General features: G+C 42.9%; 1 protein-coding gene across 7 annotated transcripts in view; it reads right to left on the bottom strand.

Moving 5' to 3' along the window:
* Positions 1-19,520, bottom strand: part of LOC126298395 (ligand of Numb protein X 2-like) — a 524,161-nt gene that overhangs the window by 38,391 nt on the left and 466,250 nt on the right. For all 7 annotated transcript variants that reach the window (XM_049989706.1, XM_049989703.1, XM_049989704.1 and 4 more), the window contains 2 exons: positions 9,507-9,629; positions 2,202-2,304 (listed from right to left, as the gene is read on the bottom strand). In XM_049989706.1, coding sequence (XP_049845663.1) covers positions 2,202-2,304; positions 9,507-9,629 — 226 coding nt within the window. The remainder of the gene's footprint in view (positions 1-2,201; positions 2,305-9,506; positions 9,630-19,520) is intronic.

Below are 19,520 nucleotides of genomic sequence, written 5' to 3'. Positions count from 1 at the left end.
TGCCTTTGCTAACAGCACATCGCCCGCAGCACCTCTCCTTGGCTCGTGACCATATCACGTGGACCCTAGATCACTGGAAAATTGTGGCCTGGTCAGATGAGTCCCGATTTCAGTTTGCAAGAGCTCATGATAGGGTTTGAGTGTGGTGCAGACACCAAAAATCAATGGATCCAAGTTGTTTACAAAGCACTTGCAAGCTGGTGGTGGCTCCATAATGGTCTGGGCTGTGTTTACATGGAATGGAGCGGGTCATCTGGTCCAACTGAACCGATCATTGACTGGAAATGGTTATTTTTGGCTACTCTGAGACTATTAGCAGCCATTCATGAACTTCATGTTGCCAAACAATGACAGACTTTTTATGGATGATGATGATGTGCCATGTCACCAGGTTACAATTGTTTGTGATTGGTTTGAAGAACATTCTGGACATTTCAAGTGAATGATCTGGCCACCCAGCTCACCTGAAACGAATACCATTGAAAATTTATGGGACACAATCGAGAGGTCAGTTCGTGAACAAAATTATGCATAGGCAACACTTTCGCAACCACCAAGAACCAAGCACCACGGCTCAATATTTCTGCAGGGGACTTCTGCCAACTTGTCAAGTGCATGCCATGTCAAGAAGCTGCACTACACCACACACAATTAGTCCGACAGGATTTTATTTATTTATTTTTTTATTTTTTTATTTTTTTTTACTTGTCAAATTCCGTAGGACCAAATTGAGGAGCAAATCTCCAAGGCCAAGGAACGTATCAGTACATGAAATTACAACGAAAAAGTAATAACAGATAAAATAAAATGTTTATGAACCCAAAAAAAGACACTCCAGAAATTTATGTAAATGCAATCAGTAATATAACATAGAAATCAGCTTAATTTTTCAAGGAACTCCTCAACAGAGTAGAAGGACTGATCTGTGATGAAACTCTTCAGCTTCAATTTGAAAGCTTCTGGATTACAGCTAAGATCTTTGAGTGCTTCTGGTAGCTTATTGAAAATGGATGCAGCATTATACTGCTTCCTTTTCTGCACAAGTGTCAAGGAAATGCAATCCAAATGCAGATTAGATTTCTGCCTAGAATTAACTGAGTGAAAGCTGCTAATTCTTGAGAATAAGCTGATATTGTTAACAAGAAACTACATTAAAGAATATATATACTGAGAGGCCAATGTCAGAATCCCCAGACTAATGAACAGGGGTTGGCAAGAGGTTCACAAACTTACACCACTTATTTCCCAGACCACCCACTTCTGAGACAAAAATATCCGTTGAGAATGGGAAGTTACCCCAAAACATAATACCATACACCATAAATGAATGAAAATAAGCAAAGTAGACTACTTTTTGTGTACACCTATCACTTACTTCAGATACTGTTAGAACAGTAAACATGTCAGCATTGTCTTTGAATAAGATCCTGAACGTGGCTTCCAATGACAGTTTACTACCTATCTGAACACTTAGGAGTTTGAATTGTTCAGTTTCATTAATCATATGCCTATTCTGTGAAATTTAAACGTCAGGTTCTGTTGCATTGTGTGTTAGAAACTGTAGGATCTCTGAGTATGACACATTGGAAGATACAATTATAGCTGGGTACTGGCAATTTCAGGACACAGAATACAATGTAATATCCAAATAGTGTTCCTGTAACAACACACTAATCTTTTCAATTCAGACACTGGTACTGTGCATGGAACCAGTTTTATTGTAAATAGTTGTCTCTTTGTGGATTTAGCAACCTTCACATCTTTCAGTGTGTAATAGTAAAGGCATCAGTTGTCATCTGATTCAGTGTCATTTAAATGAAGTCCAAGCCAATTATAAAATTACTGTCTACACCACTGCAGACACCGAGTCTAAAAATTGTTTGAATGCCAATATGAAGATGATGTGTGTAATGGTACTTTTTCTATGCTGTAATATCAGTACTCTGTGGCTTGGTGAGGGTTATTACTGGGGACAGGGAGAATGAAGACAAGCAATCTGTGAGTATGTATTTGTGATGTTGGTCACTTCCCACCACTACAAGGATGCACAATCATACCAACAGAAAACCCTGTAAACTACAGAATACTGGAGACACATTAATCTAAAAGCAATATACGAACAAACACATATACTTGTGGACATGTTACTGATTCTTAGCAAATATTTATCTTTCAGTCAGTTAACAATTACTAATACAAACCTTCTACATAATGAGATGAAGAGCGGGCGGCATAACTTTCAATTCTTTCACGGTAGACGCCGAGGCGTAGAACAGGACATAATTTCCTTAGAGCCTGGCATGCCTGAAAATGTTTAGAAATTTTTGTTACACTTAGTACAGCACACAAAACCAGAATGTTTGTGATTTACGGGCACAATAAATATTGATAGATTGTTGATGCTTGTAACAGAATCCCATCTCTTGTTGATTACTCTCTCTTAATAGGAATATGTTCATAGCAAAGCTATATGGGCAGGAGCATCTAACGAATTCATAGACTGAGACAGAGAGTGAATCAGAAAAACAGATTTCACAATTATACTCCTCTGTTAGTATACATACCTATACCTTTCTTATAACACTGTATTTCTTGACCCAATGTTTGTCTGAATTTATCATATTTTGCAGCACTAAATAAAATGTACAATAACCATTATCAAAACATAGCAAAACATTTTTTTCTTTCATACAAGTGCTAGTCCTAGAGAGCACATATTGTGCCACTAATGCCACATTGCCCCACACTTCAATTTGGTCACCCACTGCCTGAGAAACTTCAAAAGATCGTGCTATTTGCAAACCTTTTGTGAACGAGGTTTTTTCACAGAGTAAAGCCTTGTGGCACACTTCCTTGTCTGGAGCTAAACAGATAACTGTGTTGCATGCTATACAGTCTGCATAAGAGTCATTAGGGGCATCAGTAACGATTTGACACTTATGGCAAAGGCCGTGAAGTTCGGCTGCCCAGGCCTTCCATGTCTAGTCTGATTTCTTGCGGCATCAGTAGAATTCAACTCGTGCCGCTATGATGTGTGTTCAATTGTGATGGTAGTTGGACAATAAGCTACATGTGGGATCAAAAGTAACATCTGCCGGTTCTTATAAAGGGGCAGGCTGACAGAGTGATCGATACACCTTAGGTGGAATCCACGAGACGAATAAGGCTTAGCAGAAATTTGAGTTGTCTCATCCCAAGCTGAAAAATGCAGTTTGAGTCTTTTTTTGTAAGCTTTCCGATCCTCGGATGGATCATCATATGGAGGAAAAGTCGGTGGACAGACCAGTGGAACAGTATCCCACTGCTCATGGAAGCCGGCAAAGGGGTCACTGCCAAAGTAAGCTGTTCAATCAGGGACAGTAGCACAGTGTCTATAATGACCAAACCTGATGAAACTACACTTAAAAACTGCACGTAAGGAAATCATTCCAAACTCACCAATCATGTAATACCAAGTTATACACGAAACTGATCCAAGTAACACAGATATGACTTTATTCATAAACCTCTGAACAATAACGGAAATATGCCTCTCAAGAGTCCACACGTAACAAGACAAAAGAATCATACAGAAGATGCAATATAAATGATACACAGAACAACTGATTTCAGCAGTAAATACTAAAAGAACATAGTGAGGATGAGTCAGCACTGCTCCACACGTGTCAACCGGCAGACGGAACAGTGGAGACTATGTGTGCAAGCTTCCTACAGGCAGCTGTGACCAGTCTGCACTGATACAACCAGCGGTTGATTCAAGTACACACACAAGGCGACACTACACTCAGCGCATTCACACTCACATGTACTAGTAGCATGACACAACATCTACCATAGCTATTGTAGCTGACAAGATGGTGTTTCAAGTTAAGCATAAAGTAATATTCTGCCATCTATATCATATTATAAAGATTGAAGAGAATGACTTTGACATTCTAAGGCTTACTGATGACTAACAACATTTAGAAAAGAAAAAAAGCTGCTACCTCGATAGAAAAAAATTACATGTAATCGCATCACGGACACAAATCTCTACAAAGACTTCCGGTCTTCTGTTATCAAAACTAACAACATCTTATAGTGAATGCTATAATTATTGTGTGCTGATCATGAACAGCACAAAATTCAGAATAAATTTTTTATACTGACAAGAAGTGATTGTAGATCTCATTGACTGAAATGAAATGACAGTTGTCCCCAACCTGTGAGCTCTCTGGCTGGCAGCACAGAACACCACTGTCTGCTTAACATCACAAGGAAATTTCCACAATTCAAAACAACAGTTACAGAAAGCCCATCATCTTTCACTGAAAACATCCTCAAATTTCTCCACATAATGCTTGATCTTTTGGAATGGTTTACAAGAAAGCTGGGGATTTTGCTCTGATCATACCTTGTCCTACCGTGCTCACTGCATAACAACCTGACTAGTAGTGAGGTTCTCAGCAGTAGGTACCCCTAAGAAGTTTCATTGTTCTCTTATCAATTCTGGTTATAATTGCATGGAAGCTTTCCTCATTCTACTGAGCAAGGACTACGTCTGAAGTTCATTGGAGATTTTAAGAATGTATACAACAACAGTGCACATTTGTGACGTAAGCCAACCAGTCTCGCACACTGTCTCTGTGTTCAAATTCTGATACTTTGGACAGTGTTCAGTTTGCCCCCATTGGGCACCATTTTTTGGTGCCTTTTTTTGAATTGCTCTACCTGACACATGGATCTGAAATGAAAAGTCTATGCCTTACTGTCAGCTGGGTCATTGGAGATAAAGTAACACCTTAGATGGAGGAAAATGGGGGAAAGAACTGGTCATGACCTTATCAGAGGTTGGCACCAGCTCCCTTAGTGGGCATGACTCAAGACTACCTATTAACAGGGTCACTTGGTATCAGATAGTCAGAGTATGTCACAGCATGTATTGTAATGACAAACTGTGGTAGCAGAGTGCTTAAAGCCATAGGCAAGGACTGATGCAGTTTGCTAACAAATACATCCTTTCAGCAACAATTTCATCTCTTTGGAAGGTGTAAACCTATGACATAGGAGCACCAGCCACATTGAAATTTATCTCCACTATACATTCTTTAAAGTCCTACCTATACAAAGAGATCAAGTCCCTGCATTTGTATCCTGAAAGCACATTCCACTAATGTATAATTATCATTCTGTCAAAAACGTTTGAAGATAAATAATTTTCCACACAGGTGTGTGTGTGTGTGTGTGTGTGTGTGTGTGTGTGTGTGTGTGTGTGTGTGTGGCTTATTATCAGATAAAAACACTGGCCTAATTTTTGCTGGTTTATGATCTAACTTTTTAAGCCTGCTACTTTCCCATCCAACATTTTTATTGTCTTCGGTGTAGTGGGTGGTTTAGCAATTGTTTTTTGTGTGTTGTTGTGGGTTATGCATTTCTAGACTTTTTGTTAACTTTATATTCCCTGCCAGGCAGCTGAGCTGGCATGGGTAGAACAGCATAGTTCAGAAACCTGCCATGGAGATCACATGCATCACATCCTAGGGACCTGCTGACAGAAGCATTTACTTGCGAACAGCAGTAAGTGGCGCACACCAGTGTTCCTGCAAAGTTAAACTGCCACGGACCTAGCCTTGTGCTTCATGCCGAGAGTTGGCAGGTGCTGTCGTTAGCCGCCCACGTCAGCCATGTAAATTGCAATGTGCATATCTATGTGGGTTCGGACGCTCAGCTTCCCATAGTTCAATTTGCATGGCGAATTCGTTCCACTCATGGGGTTCTGTTCCCCAGTTGTTACGAAGTCACTGTCAGACTGCGAAGTACCCGCGAAGTATATGTTGAGTAGTAACGTTGTCATAACTTCACCGTTTTCTAAAGTGGTGACAAAGGGCATTCTTACTGGTCCCTGTTTTTTTTTTACCCCCTTTTCATAGTGTTCACTTTGGCCTACAACTGACACAGCCTTTCTGCAATGCTCACAGGAAAATTTGTGCGTACAGAAGGAACAGTAGAAGGAGCTGCATCCACCCACCTGCGGGACACATTTCTTCTCTGCCCCTGACATAGTTTGCTGGTTCTGATGCGGCTACAGAAAGGTGGGTGAATTATCTACACCAGGTAAGGCATATCGTCAATAGGGCTTGGTGTTGTCATCATCCAGTAGAGAGGGTTTAGTCATCCAGTAGTGAGGGTTTATAGGAAGTTGTCCAAAATTTGAAGCCCTTCACTGAGTCTGGAAAGCCTCTCTTTGAGGAGCTTTATCAGTCACTTAAACAGTATTTTGATCATCAGACCCACATGGAAGTGGCGCAGTTGCAGTGGTCCTCCCAAGATTGTCGTTTGTCGCATGTTCAGCAGACTGCCCACGCGTGAAGGCCATGTGTGGGATATTCTGTCAAATAGGACATTTGGCAATTGTTTATGACAATCAGATGGCTGCAAGTCAGTCGTTACATGCCCCGATGTTTTCCCAGGACTCTGGCGCTGTCTCTGATACCCCACGCATGTCGCGCCAGTGTATTTTGCTGATGTTGATTCTGGATGGGTGGCCAGTCGAATTTAAAGTTGACACGGGAGTGTCAATCAGCCTCAATTGGGATACATACAGCATCATGGGTTGCCCAGAGTTGCAATGGCTGCTCTGTCAGGTTGTCTCTTATAGTAAACACTGCATTACCTCAGAATTATGAGAATGCGGAATGGCAACTTACACTGTTAGAGGTCAATTCGACGTTAGTGCAAAATATCTTAGGTGTTGACACTTTCCTGTTTTCAGTTTTAGAATCATTGACAAAGTGCATTTAGTGTCTCAATCCAATCCTTTTCATGATTTGGACTCCTTACTGCAATCCTACAGCCCGCTGTTTGACAACACCTTGTGCTGTGCAGAAAATAACTTGGCCCATATTTCTCTTCAGCTGTCGGCACTCTTGAAATTTTGTGGCCCCCACCCAAATTGCAGAGTTGACAGGATCAAGGTGTCATTTCTCCATTTTGTCGAGAAAGTGGGCCACCCCTTTGGTGGTGATTCAGAAGCACGATGGCACCATGAACATTTGCAGCAGTTTTAAACAGACAGTCAGTGTGTGTGCAATGTGTTGCAGAATCGTTGCAGCTTCTGTTGGACACAGTTTCTCACACTTTCCTGGCCCTCAACACTCCTTGTGGGCTTTACCAGTTTAATTGTTTACCTTTTGAAACCACATCTGCACCAGGAACTTACCAGAGATATTTCAGAGATTTTTGGAGCAGTTGATTCACAACGTTCCCTGTTGCATTAATTACATTGATGACACCTGGGTCTTGGACCCTACTCGAGAGAAGCATTTACGGAATCTTCAGTCAGTTTTCCAATGTCTCCTGGAGAATGGCATTCGTTACAAGCTGGAGAAGTGCTGTTTTTTCCCTAATGGTGCAATTTTTGGATCATGTGCTTAGTAAAGACGGTCTCACCCACACATACGACCATATCAAAGCCACTGTCAAGCAACCAGCACCCAAAAACTTGAAGGAGCTCCCGTCTTTTTTGGATAAGATTTCATATTGTGCTCAGTTCATTCCCAGGCTGTGCACATCTGCCAGTCTCTTAACTGGGTTCATCAGAAGGGCATCAAGTTTGTCTAGTCTGTGGACTGTCAATGGACGTTTCTGTCTCTCAAGCAGTGTTTGTGTACTACTCCCTGTCTGGTTTCCTTTACACCAGGTAAATCTTTAAAACCGCCTGTGGCGTGTATCAGTATGGCATTGGTGTCGTCATGTGCCATCAGAACCAGGACAGAATAACACATTTCATCACTTACGCACTGAAGACGCTTCCCACTGCACACCACAATTACTCACAGGTGGAAAATGAGGCACTAGTTACTATTTTCAGGTTTAAAAGTTTCACATCTTCCTGTACAGGCTGAGGTTCCTCTCATCACTGACCACAAACCATTGGTTTCCTTATTTGCCCCTCGTTCCAAGCTGCCATTTAGGATCACCCACTGGTTGCAGCTGTTGGTCCTCTTTCTCAGTAACTATCCTCATGACATCTGTTACCGCTTCACCACCCATCATGCCAGTGCTGATGTGCTCTTGCAGCTACCAGTGGGCCCAATGCAGAATTCTATTGGCAGGTGGATCTCATGTTCCTGCTGTATGATGCCTTGTAGCAAAACATGTCAGATTTTCCATTGACAGCATGAAAAGTCACGACAGCCACAACTGTAAAATCATTTCACCAGTCCAGATGAATTGATCAGAGCATGTCTCTTCTGTTGCAGATCCAATGTAGCATACATTTTTCTTCTACGTCCTTAACTCCACATTGTCCCAGGGGCCTTCATGCTTGCCACAGGCGAGTAATACTGTCAAGTGGTTGTCCCCTCACAGCATTGCATCATTGCACTGGCGTATGACTCGGATGAAGGCATTGGCGTGATGTCACACTACTGGCTGTTGTGGGCTTGTGGATGAAGGTACTCGCATTATGTCAAGGGTGCGAGAATGCAGATGAAGGCATTCTGTCTTCCTTGGTGGAGCCCATGCATTTTGGGCTGCCCCTCTCCACCTGCCTTCTCTGCAGCTTTGTTGGTAGAGGTGGTCTCATCCCCACTGCCGCCAGTGGACTTGCCATTGCTGCAAGCTCCATGTTCTTCCACCCTTCTGGCAGAGCCAGCAATGCTGGTGTTGCCTTCTTCAGTGGTCAGTCCACTGCAAGTTCTGCACTGGACACCACAACCAAAGCCTGGTCATTTCTGACTCTAAGTGGCCTTTTCCGGTGGGAAGGATTAAGTATCCCTGCCAGCAGGCACCACAATGGAGACAGATAAGCTGGCACGGGTAGAACAGCGCAGTATTTCAGAAATCTGCCATGGAGGTTGCACCCATCATGTCATATGAACAGACACACTGACAGAAGTGTTTGCTTGTGAGCAGGAGTAAGTGGTGCATGCCAGTGCTTCTGTGGAGTTAAACCACCATGGACCTAGCCTTGCACTTCATGCCTAGAGTAGCTGTGTGCTCGGTTGTTAGCCGCCTACACCAGCCATGTTCCAAGTAAATTGCCAATCGTGTATTTACGTGGGTTAGTACACTTCGCTTCCTGTAGTTCAATTTGCAAGTTGAGCTGCTTCCACTCATGGGGTTCTATTTCCCAGTTGTTACCGAGTCACCATCGGCATGTCAAGTACCCGCGCTGACCATGTTGAGTAGCAGCATTGTCACTGAATATAAACCGGGTCAAAGAAATATAGTGGAGACAAACAAACATAAAATAGAAATTATAGTTATATACTGGACAATTTCAAACTACATTTAGTATTTCCAGAAAATCAGAGTTTATAAACTTATCATGAAGTCAAAGAAATAAATATTAATTTCTTCAGAGTGAGTGTGTGTGTGTGTGTGTGTGTGTGTGTGTGTGTGTGTGTGTGTGTGTGTGTGTGTGTTTTTGGAAAGTACTTTCTACTTTAAATTATAAGAAATTACCAAGTGCAAACAAAACAAGATTACAAAAAGAGAAAAAACTTGTGTGTACATATCCCTACCTGGTGGTGTGTGGCATTTGTCATGTCTGTTCCATTAATTTCGATGAGTTGATCACCAGGGCGCAAACGACCATCCTGGGATATTAAACCATCTTCAAATACTTCTTGCACCACAATGCAGTGCTGGAACATAATAATAACAATAATAATAATAATAATAATAATAATAATAATAAATATTCAAAAAGTGTCTATGATCACACAAATCCAATATAGTAAGGAATGAAATTAACAGCAGAAGAGAGGAAAGAAAACAGCGAAAAGCTGAAATGGGTACTGCAGAAAGAAAAGCTCACTTGTCTATGTAAACATGATTCTTAGTTAGTATGTAGTGGAAAAGGTTAATGACCCTGAAAATAATATGGGAATGATTCAATAGAACAAAAATGCTAATGAATAGAATCATGGAACACCACCCATGTAATAAATTATAACAGATTCTAAGGCTTTCAATTGTGACTGTTTGATAGGACAAATTAATATTTATACAATAATTTTTGTAAGACAGCTATATAATGGTAATTTCATGAACTGTGTACTGTACATGAAATATAAAAGAAGGTTTATACGAGTATATTAGCAAGACATTGTGAATCACTATTGCCCAAAATCATTTTTATATCCAATCGAATTGCACAGAGCATTCAGTGTGGGACAAGCGACAGAGCCCAGGAACTACAGGATGAAAACACCAAGCAGATATGTCTAAAATCACACTATTAACAATATTTAAATAAAAAGGGCATTTTATTTATAAAGTATATTTCTGACAACTATAATAAACTAAACAAACTTTTAATTAACGCACAAACATATTTTGTCATATTTGCCAACTTTTACATGTTGTTTCACACATAATACTAACACATATAAAGTAACAGGAAACTTTTACAAAATATAAAAGTCTTAAACAATTGCTGAAAAATCACAATATCTTTAAAGTACTAGTGATACAAGGTATTTCCCCATACACATGAGTAAAGGAATTAAATTGCCTTTGTGGTGTCATCTATTATAGATGTTCGATATTCCAATGTTTTCACCACCAGAGGAATTATTAAAAGAGTCTGAGGCCAGCCTGGAGCCAATTCCTCCCAGAAGCTCCACAGTGCCGCCACCACCACAAGCCGCTACTGACATTTTTCGGCAGTTCTTAGAAGTGTGTGTGTGTGAGACAATGTGTGCAAACCCAAGGACACAGTAATTTGTTGCTAGAAAAGTACAAACACATGGAAGACAGGGTACAGTTCAATTAGTAATACAGAATTGGCTGGCGGAACCTGGCACTCTGGCCTTTATATGAGGGTAACTCCAAAAGAAATGCACACTATTTTTTTAAAATCCATCTTTTATTCTACATGTTTGAAAGTTTTACAGTGTATAGATACATCCTTTAGAAACAATATTTTCATTTCTCCACATAATTTCCATCCCTCTCAACTGCCTAACGCCATCTTGGAACCAGCACCTGTATATCTGCACAGTAAAATTCTGGACCAACCTGTTGAAGCCACTGTTTGGCAGCGTGCACAAGAGTCATCATTTTTAAACCTTGTTCCACGAAGAGAGTCTTTCAGTTTCCCAAATAGATGATAGTCACATGGAGCCAGATCAGGACTGTAAGGCGGGTGTTTCAGTGTTGTCCATCTGAGTTTTCTGATCGCTTCCGTGGTGTTTTGACTGACATATGGCCATTCATTGTCGTGCAGCAGCAAAACATCCTGCTTTTTCCAGTGTGGTCGAACACAACTCAGTCCAGCTTGAAGTTTCTTCAGTGTCTTCACATAGGCATCAGAATTTATGGTGGTTCCACTTGGCATGATATCCACAAGCAAGAGTCCTTTGGAATAAAAATACACCATAGCCATAACTTTGCCAGCAGAAGGTGTGATTTTGAATTTTTTTTTTCTTGGGTGAATTTGCATGATGCCACTCCAATGATTGCCACTTCATCTCTGGTGAAAAATGATGGAGCCATGTTTCATCGCCAGTCACAATTCTTCCAAGAAATTCATCTCCACCATTCTCATACTGTTCCAAAAGTTCTCTGCATACCATTTTTCTTGTTTCTTTGTGAGCCACTGTCAACATCCTGGGAACCCACCTGGCACAAACCTTTTTTAACGCCAACACTTTCAGAATTCTGCAAACACTTCCTTCCCCTATCCCAACGTAGCGTGACAGTTTGTTCACTGTGATGTGTCTGTCAACAGTCACCAATTCGTTAACTCTCTGCACGTTGTCTGGAGTGTGTGCACTGCGAGAACAATCCTCAATATTGCCGTGCTCACTTTCATCACGTAACCTGCTTGCCCACTGACTGACTGTACTGCAATCGACAGCAGTATCTCCATACACCTTTTCAACCTCTTGTGGATGTTTCCCACCGTCTCGTTTTCACAGCACAGGAATTCTATGACAGCACGTTGCTTCTGACGAACGTCAAGTGTAGCAGCACTCTTGAAGACATGCTGTGATGGCGCCACTCACAGGAACACATTGAATCAAGTTTGGCAACATGCGGGAAGGATGCATCTACACACTGTGAAACTTTCACACACGCAGAATGAAAACTGTATTTTTACAAAAAGAGTGTGCATTTCTTTTGGGCACAATCGGCAGGTTGTGCACACACACACACACACACACACACACACACACACACACACACACAAAACTGGTAGTCACAGCACTCCTATTCCTTTGTGCTTCCTGTGTTCACGTCCATTTCTCCTGTGGTCGACATTGGCTGCTGAGTCATGCGCACGCAGCCACAGGCAAGTGCAGTGTCCACTCCTTTTCGGAGGCCACATGGTAGGACAGCAACGTTGGTGCAGCGTCCATTTCCAGGTCCGAGTCCAACCTCGGGCAAGGAGGTTGCGGCGGAACAGGTGGCGCTGGCTGTGACGGCAGCATCGGCCGTGACAGTGTGGGAGCTGGGTTCCCGCCGCGGACCCGGCAGCTGATTGGGGCAACCACAGCACAGGAGGAAACGTCGGCAGCGGCGGAGGAGCTGAAGGCACTGGCCGTGGTGTAGGAGATCTACATCTACATCCATACTCCGCAAGCCACCTGACGGTGTGTGGTGGAGGGTACCTTGAGTACCTCTATCGGTTCTCCCTTCTATTCCAGTCTAGTATTGTTCGTGGAAAGAAAGATTGTCGGTATGCCTCTGTGTGGGCCCTAATCTCTCTGATTTTATCCTCATGGTCTCTTGGCGAGATATACGAAGGACGGAGCAATATACTGCTTGACTCCTTGGTGAAGGAATGTCTTCAAACTTCAACAAAAGCCCGTACCGAGCTACTGAGCGTCTCTCTTATAGAGTATTCCACTGAAGTTTATCTATCCTCTCCGTAATGCTTTCGCGATTACTAAATGATCCTGTAACGAAGCCCGCTGCTCTCTGTTGGATCTTCTCTATCTCCTCTATCAAGCCCATCTGGTATGGATCCCACACTGGTGTCCAATGTTCAAGCAGTGGGCGAACAAGCGTACTGTAACCTACTTCCTTTGTTGTCGGATTGCATTTCCTTATGATTCTTCCAATGAATCTCAGTCTGGCATCTGCTTTACCGAAGATTAATTTTATATGATCATTCCATTTTAAATCACTCCTATTGCCTACTCCCAGATAATTTATAGAATTAACTGCTTCCAGTTGCTGACCTGCTATATTGTAGCTAAATGATAAACGATCTTTCTTTCGGTGTATTCGCAGCACATTACACTTGTCTACATTGAGATTCAATTGCCATTCCATGAACCGTGCGTCAATTAGTTGCAGATCCTCCTGCATTTCAGTACAATTTTCCATTGTTACAACCTCTCGATATACTACAGCATCATCCGCAAAAAGCCTCAGTGAACTTCCGATGTCATCCACAAGGTCATTTATGTATATCGTGAATAGCAACGGTCCTACGACACTCCCCTGCGGCCCACCTGAAATCACTCTTACTTCGGAAGACTTCTCTCCATTGAGAATGACATGCTGCGTTCTGTTATCTAGGAACTCTTCAATCCAATCACACAATTGGTCGGATAGTCCATATGCTCTTACTTTGTTCATTAATAACTGGGCAGCTGGTCAACGTATCACAGCACCTGCCCCTCAGCCACGTGGGCGACACAAAGGTGTTGCCCACGGACACTCTCGATTACCGCTGGCACCTATTTTGGCCAGCTGCCAAACCTGCGAGCCCGAACATCTGTGCCAGGCCGGAAGCGTTGCAATGACGTTGCTGGCGTAAGGCCCGATGTTGGCTGAAGCAGGTGTAGCAGAGTCTAGGGATGATGACTGTGCAACAACTCTGCCAGACTTATCTGCGAGAACTGAGGTACCAGTCAAGAGCTACTTCCAGTGACACACCCAAAACTTATTTTCTCATCAGAGTCTTACATGGAAACTAGTCGTTCTGCTTTCCCGTTCGATTAAGGGCGGAAAGAAGGAGACGTGATGTGGCGAACACCACTTTTTTACAAAAATCTTCAAAATCCTGATTTATGATCTGGGGGCCACAGTCAGTAACTAACGTATACGGAAGACCTTCCACTGCAAAATTTTTTGACAAAGCAGAAATCGTTGCTGGCGCAGAAGTAGACAGACAACACACCACACGCGGAAGTTTAGAATAGGCCCCAATTACAACAAGCCAGTATAAATTTAAGAAAGGTCCCGCAAAAACAACATGAATTAATTCCCAAGCACTGTCGATCAGGCCCCAGTGACTGAGAACAGGAGGCCGTCTGAAGGGTGGTACACTGTGGGAAGGCCGCAACAACTCGCGCTTTTCCCCACCAATGCCTGGTCAAAAAACATGTACGCGTGCTAACACTTTTGCACGTGACACATCCCAGTAGTCCACATGTAATAAAAGCATAACCTCACGCCGAAGGGCGGACACGACTACAACTCGAGGAGCAGTGTCTTCTGTAGCTAACAGCGGCACTCCATCCCACACAGAAAGACAACTTTGTAATGCAAAATAATTGAGTTTTTCCGGCTAGCCGTGTTGCGTAAGAGAAACAACTTCACTTAAAACAGGATCCGTGGCTACCGTGGCCTCAACTTTAGTGCTGGTAATACGAAAATCATCAACAACATGTTGAGCTACTACGTCTAAATGAAAACAAAGTCATTGTTCTTTATCAGACTATATCAGGAACAATTGGCAAACGCAATAAGGTGCCAGCATTTGCAAGTTGCACCCTAGGTCGAAAATGTATCTCACAACTGTATCGTGACATGAAAATAGCCCACTGCTGTAATCTATGTGCGGCTTTGTCTGGCAAGGACGCCAAAGGATTAAAAAGAGACACCAGTGGTTTGTGGTGTGTGAGCAGGTGAAACTTAGACCAATATAGAAAAAACTGGAAATTTTTTTAGCGGATACACGCACGCCAAAGCCTCTTTCTCTATCTGAGAATAACGCTTTTGCGCTGAATTTAAAGATTTAGAGGCATACGCCATAGGGCATCCACACTTATGAGCTTTGACGGCGCAAAGGCCAAACTGAAGACACATCTGTCACGAACACAAAGGTGTTGTTGACCCAGCTGAAAAGTGATCAACCAAGGGGCCAACTGCAGCGCAGATTTTAACTACTTGAATGCCTGGTCACAAGCCGTGGACCACTGGAAAGGAACATATCTACACAATAACGCACGGAGTGGTTGGTCACAGTAGCAGCACCCGGTATGAATGTGGGAGTACGTAGTTTTGCCTAAAAGCCTGTAATGCCTTGACAGACGTAAGGTGTGGCGACGTGGCGATAACACCAATATGCTGGCGCAATGGTTTAAGCCACCACACACAACTTCAAAACCCAAATAAATAATGGATGGTTGACAAAACTGCGTCGTGTCTAATTTGCACTTTAACCCTGCACACTGTGAAACGGAAAACAGAGACAAAGGTTCTGCAAATGTTCCTCTGTACAGGCACCAGACAGTACTACGTCATCTAAATAGGTGATTCAGCCTTGAACTAGTGGAATAAGTTGCTCGAAAAAGCGTTGAAAAATTGCTGGTGCGCCTGCCACACCAAAAGGCAAATGCTGGTATTGATCAAGCCCCAAAGCCGTATCGATAACTAGAAGAGCTTAGATTCCTCGTCCAGAGGCAGCTGTAAATATGCCTCTATTAAGTCAATCTTTGAAAAATAATGGTCCTCCGACAATTTTCAAACAGCTTGTCAATATGCGACACAGGATAGGTATCAATGAGTAATTGTGCATTAATAGATTTTTAAGAATCACCGCAGAGGCGTAATCTACCGGTAGATTTTTGACTATCACCTATGGTGCCGACCATTTACTGGAAGAAAGGCATTGAAAGCAATCTAATTCTACTTTTACTTGATCCCATGAAGTAGCCAGTACCAGGTGGGCCCAGAAAAGAAAAAACCAAATGCACTTCATCACTGATGGAGGATCCAAGCAGTTTTTAAACGGAGCCGCCAGCATTGCGCATTGCCACCTGCGCCGCGCCGCCGCCGCCAAGGAAGAATAGGCGCATATAATTCACCATTTAAGGAAGAGAACCACAATTGTAACTTTTTATATCATAAGATGGCATTGTATTGTTTATGTGTATAATCAGTTTAAATAATACTTTCTTAAACTTTGCATGTGACTTGATTTTTTTTATTACAGTAAAAGTAAAGGTAGCGCCTCCTCCTTGAGGTTTTTCTGTATCCGCCACTGGTCCCAACTAAACAGATTTTCAGGGTAAGCATTGTCCACAACTAGGAATGGTAATGAACGAACCACAGCCTCATAAGCCACAGGCGCAGTAAACTGTACAAGAATAGGAATCTGCAGTTTGTTATAACTCACCAGGCTCTGTGAATGTGGAGTCAGAGGGGGAGAATCCAAGTCCGCAGCAGTCTGAGAATTCACCAACGTTACTCCTGCACGCGTGTACATCTGCTTCTACACCTACATCTATACTCTGCAAACTACTATGAGGTGCATGGCACAGGGTATGTCCCATCGTACCAGTTATTAGTGTTTCATGTAAGGGGCGCGGGAAAAGTGATTCACTGAATGCCTGTGTGTGTGTGTGTGTGTGTGTGTGTGTGTGTGTGTGTGTGTGTGTGTGTGTGTGTGTGTGTGTGTGTGCGCAGTAATTATTCTAATCTTACCCTCACGATCCCTATGTGAGCAATACGTAGGGTGTTGTTATATATCCCTAGCGCAATCATTTAAAACTCTGTAGGTGGACTTTCTCGGCGACACTCCCGCTGATTAAACAAACCTGTGACCATTTGTGGTGCCCTTCTCTGTTTACGTTCATTATCCTTTGTTAGTCCTATCTCGTATGGGTCCCACACACTTGAGCAATATTCTAGAAGTAGTCGCACGCGTGATTTGCAAGTAATTTGTTTTGTAGACTGATTGCACTTCCCCAATATTCTACCAATAAACCGAAGTCTACCATCCGCTTTCCCCGCAACTGAACCTATGTGATCATTCCATTTCATATCTTTACAAACTATTACACCATGGCATTTATATGAGTGGGCCGATTCCAACAGTGACTCATTGATATTATAGTCAAAGGATATTAAGTTTATTCGTTTTGTGAAGCGCAAAGTTTTACATTTCAAGTTGCCAATCTCTGCACCAACAACAACACGTTAAAGCTATGGTGGGAAGAGAAGTGGTAAGGAGAAGGAGCGTCTGCTGCTTGCAAACACTGCTAGCATTATCACCCGTAACAGTGTGTAGTACACTACCACTTGGCGTCTCCGGGCAGCTGAATATTGGCAGTGCTCGGAGACAAATTAATGTCTTTCAACAATCCGTACAACATCCACATCGCACAGCAGCTTGAACCACAGGACGCAAAACAACGTGTTGACTTCGCTCTCCACTTTCCCGCAAGGATTTAAGTTGACGAGACTGGTCCTGGACCATCCTATGGATAGACGAAGCTCATTTTTCTCTGATGGGCGAGGTGAACATACAGAACTGCCGAGTGTGGGGATCTTCACCTCCAGTCACTGTGCACTAATTTCCTCTGCATGGTGAACGTGTCACCGTATGGTGTGGTTTCACGGCGACATTCATCATTGGCCCATTCTTTTTTGAACAAGTTGGCGCTCAAGAACCAAAGACGTGCAGTGTGACAAGGTAGCGTTACTGCGATATTTTTCGCCAGCATGTCATACCCGCCCTACAGGAAAGAGACACATTGAACTCAACAGTTTTCATGGAAGATAGGGCCCCACCGCACATCGCTCGTGAAGTTCTCCTGCTTCTCCGAAACGCATTTGGAAACGATCGAATTATCAGCCGATCGTTTCCAAATGCTTGGCCGGCAACTACGATAACCTGACGACTGCACTTGCACTGGCACAAGCAGAGAAAATCGGCACTACTTGAAATGCTCAACATGTCGACGATCATTCTTGGCAAAGAGAATATTATTTATAACAAATGCTCAACATGTCGGCCATGATTCATCAACAGGGACAATGTTGTGGACATCACAGTACAGTATACCAGTAGGTGTGGTGAGAAATTGGCCTCGGATGTTATGTTTTAGCATCTGTAATGAAGCTGGATGATCGCAATAAACTTTCAACTTCAGCTAACCCGACAACGAATCACACGGATTGACGGCTGAGGACCTGCGAGGCCAATCGCGACGGTAGTGGCAGCTCAAATCAAAATGGTTCAAATGGCTCTGAGCACTATGGGACTTAACATCTGAGGTCATCAGTCCCCTAGAACTTAGAATTACTTAAACCTAACTAACCTAAGGACATCACACACATCCATGCCCGAGGCAGGATTCGAACCTCCGACCGGAGCGAGCGCTCGGCTCCAGACTGTAGCACCTAGAACCGCACGGCCACTCCGGCCTGCAGTGGCAGCTCAGCACGCGATCCTCATCCAGTGATGTGTGCAAGAGATCTTTTACAAATGTAGCAGTATGAGATGGAGGGCCACCCTGCATAAAAGCCTTATTTTCAAGCAGGTGTTTATCAGCCAGGTAAGGTATGATGGAATTCTGTAACATTTCGGCTACCTCACACCTGTCACACTGACACACTGAACAGCAGCACTCCACATTTCCACAAAGAAAAAGGATCCCATCACGATTTATGTGGTAAATCCACACCACACCGTGACTTTCTCATTATGCAATGAGGTTTAACCGACAGTTCTAGGACTTTCGCTGGCCCAGTTTTATACAAGATTCTCATGTAGCATCACTGACGTGTTGCTATTCAGCGCCATCTCTTGGCAGCTTTATGCACTCATTTTTGGTTTAAATAATAAAACTCCATGTCATTTCAGGTACGTGTGTCAATTTCTATTTCTCTACCTACATTATTCAACGAATTAGTGTCTTCTCAAATGCCAACAACGTCTAGGTCATCGTGCATAACATTTAGCGCTGGGTAGCATAGTAAGAAATACCTCACTCCTACAAATAAGCACCAAGATTATGAGGAACACGATCCTGCACTATTAATGTGATGTCATCTTAAAGTTGCCTTAGAGGGAGTATGCAACTATAGGATAGTAAGATACTTTTAAAATAAGGACAATGTCCAAGTATGTACACACATCGCTAAATTTACACTTTAAACAATTATCACTTCCACTCGTGTCAAAACAAGACTAAGAAAAATATGAGGGATCATCCCAGCACCGACAGAGGTGACCGCTATCACTACCACAAACCGCACAAGTAACTCCACCTAGTCCAGATGCCTGTGGGGTAAGCAAGACTCGCATGCTGCACGTCTAGAAAGTGTAGATTCTGGCAGCGACTGAACCACACTAAACCTTCCCTTCTCCCCCGAAATGTCAGAGAAATGTACTTTATCAAAAAAAAGTACTAGAAATGTGCATGAATTTTTCTCTGACACAACTTACCTGGCAGCTGGCTGGAGAGAAACGCCGAGCTGTGAAGCATCAGCTATGTCCCTAATGCTCACGACGAAGCTCCCCTTCCCCTTTCTCACTGGACCGGTAAGAACCAAGGCCCCATCTC

This window comes from Schistocerca gregaria, chromosome X, assembly GCF_023897955.1.
Source record: "Schistocerca gregaria isolate iqSchGreg1 chromosome X, iqSchGreg1.2, whole genome shotgun sequence".
Lineage (NCBI taxonomy): Eukaryota > Metazoa > Arthropoda > Insecta > Orthoptera > Acrididae > Schistocerca > Schistocerca gregaria.
The sequence above is the reverse complement of the archived record's forward strand: the minus strand, read 5'-3'. Positions and strand labels throughout refer to the sequence as shown.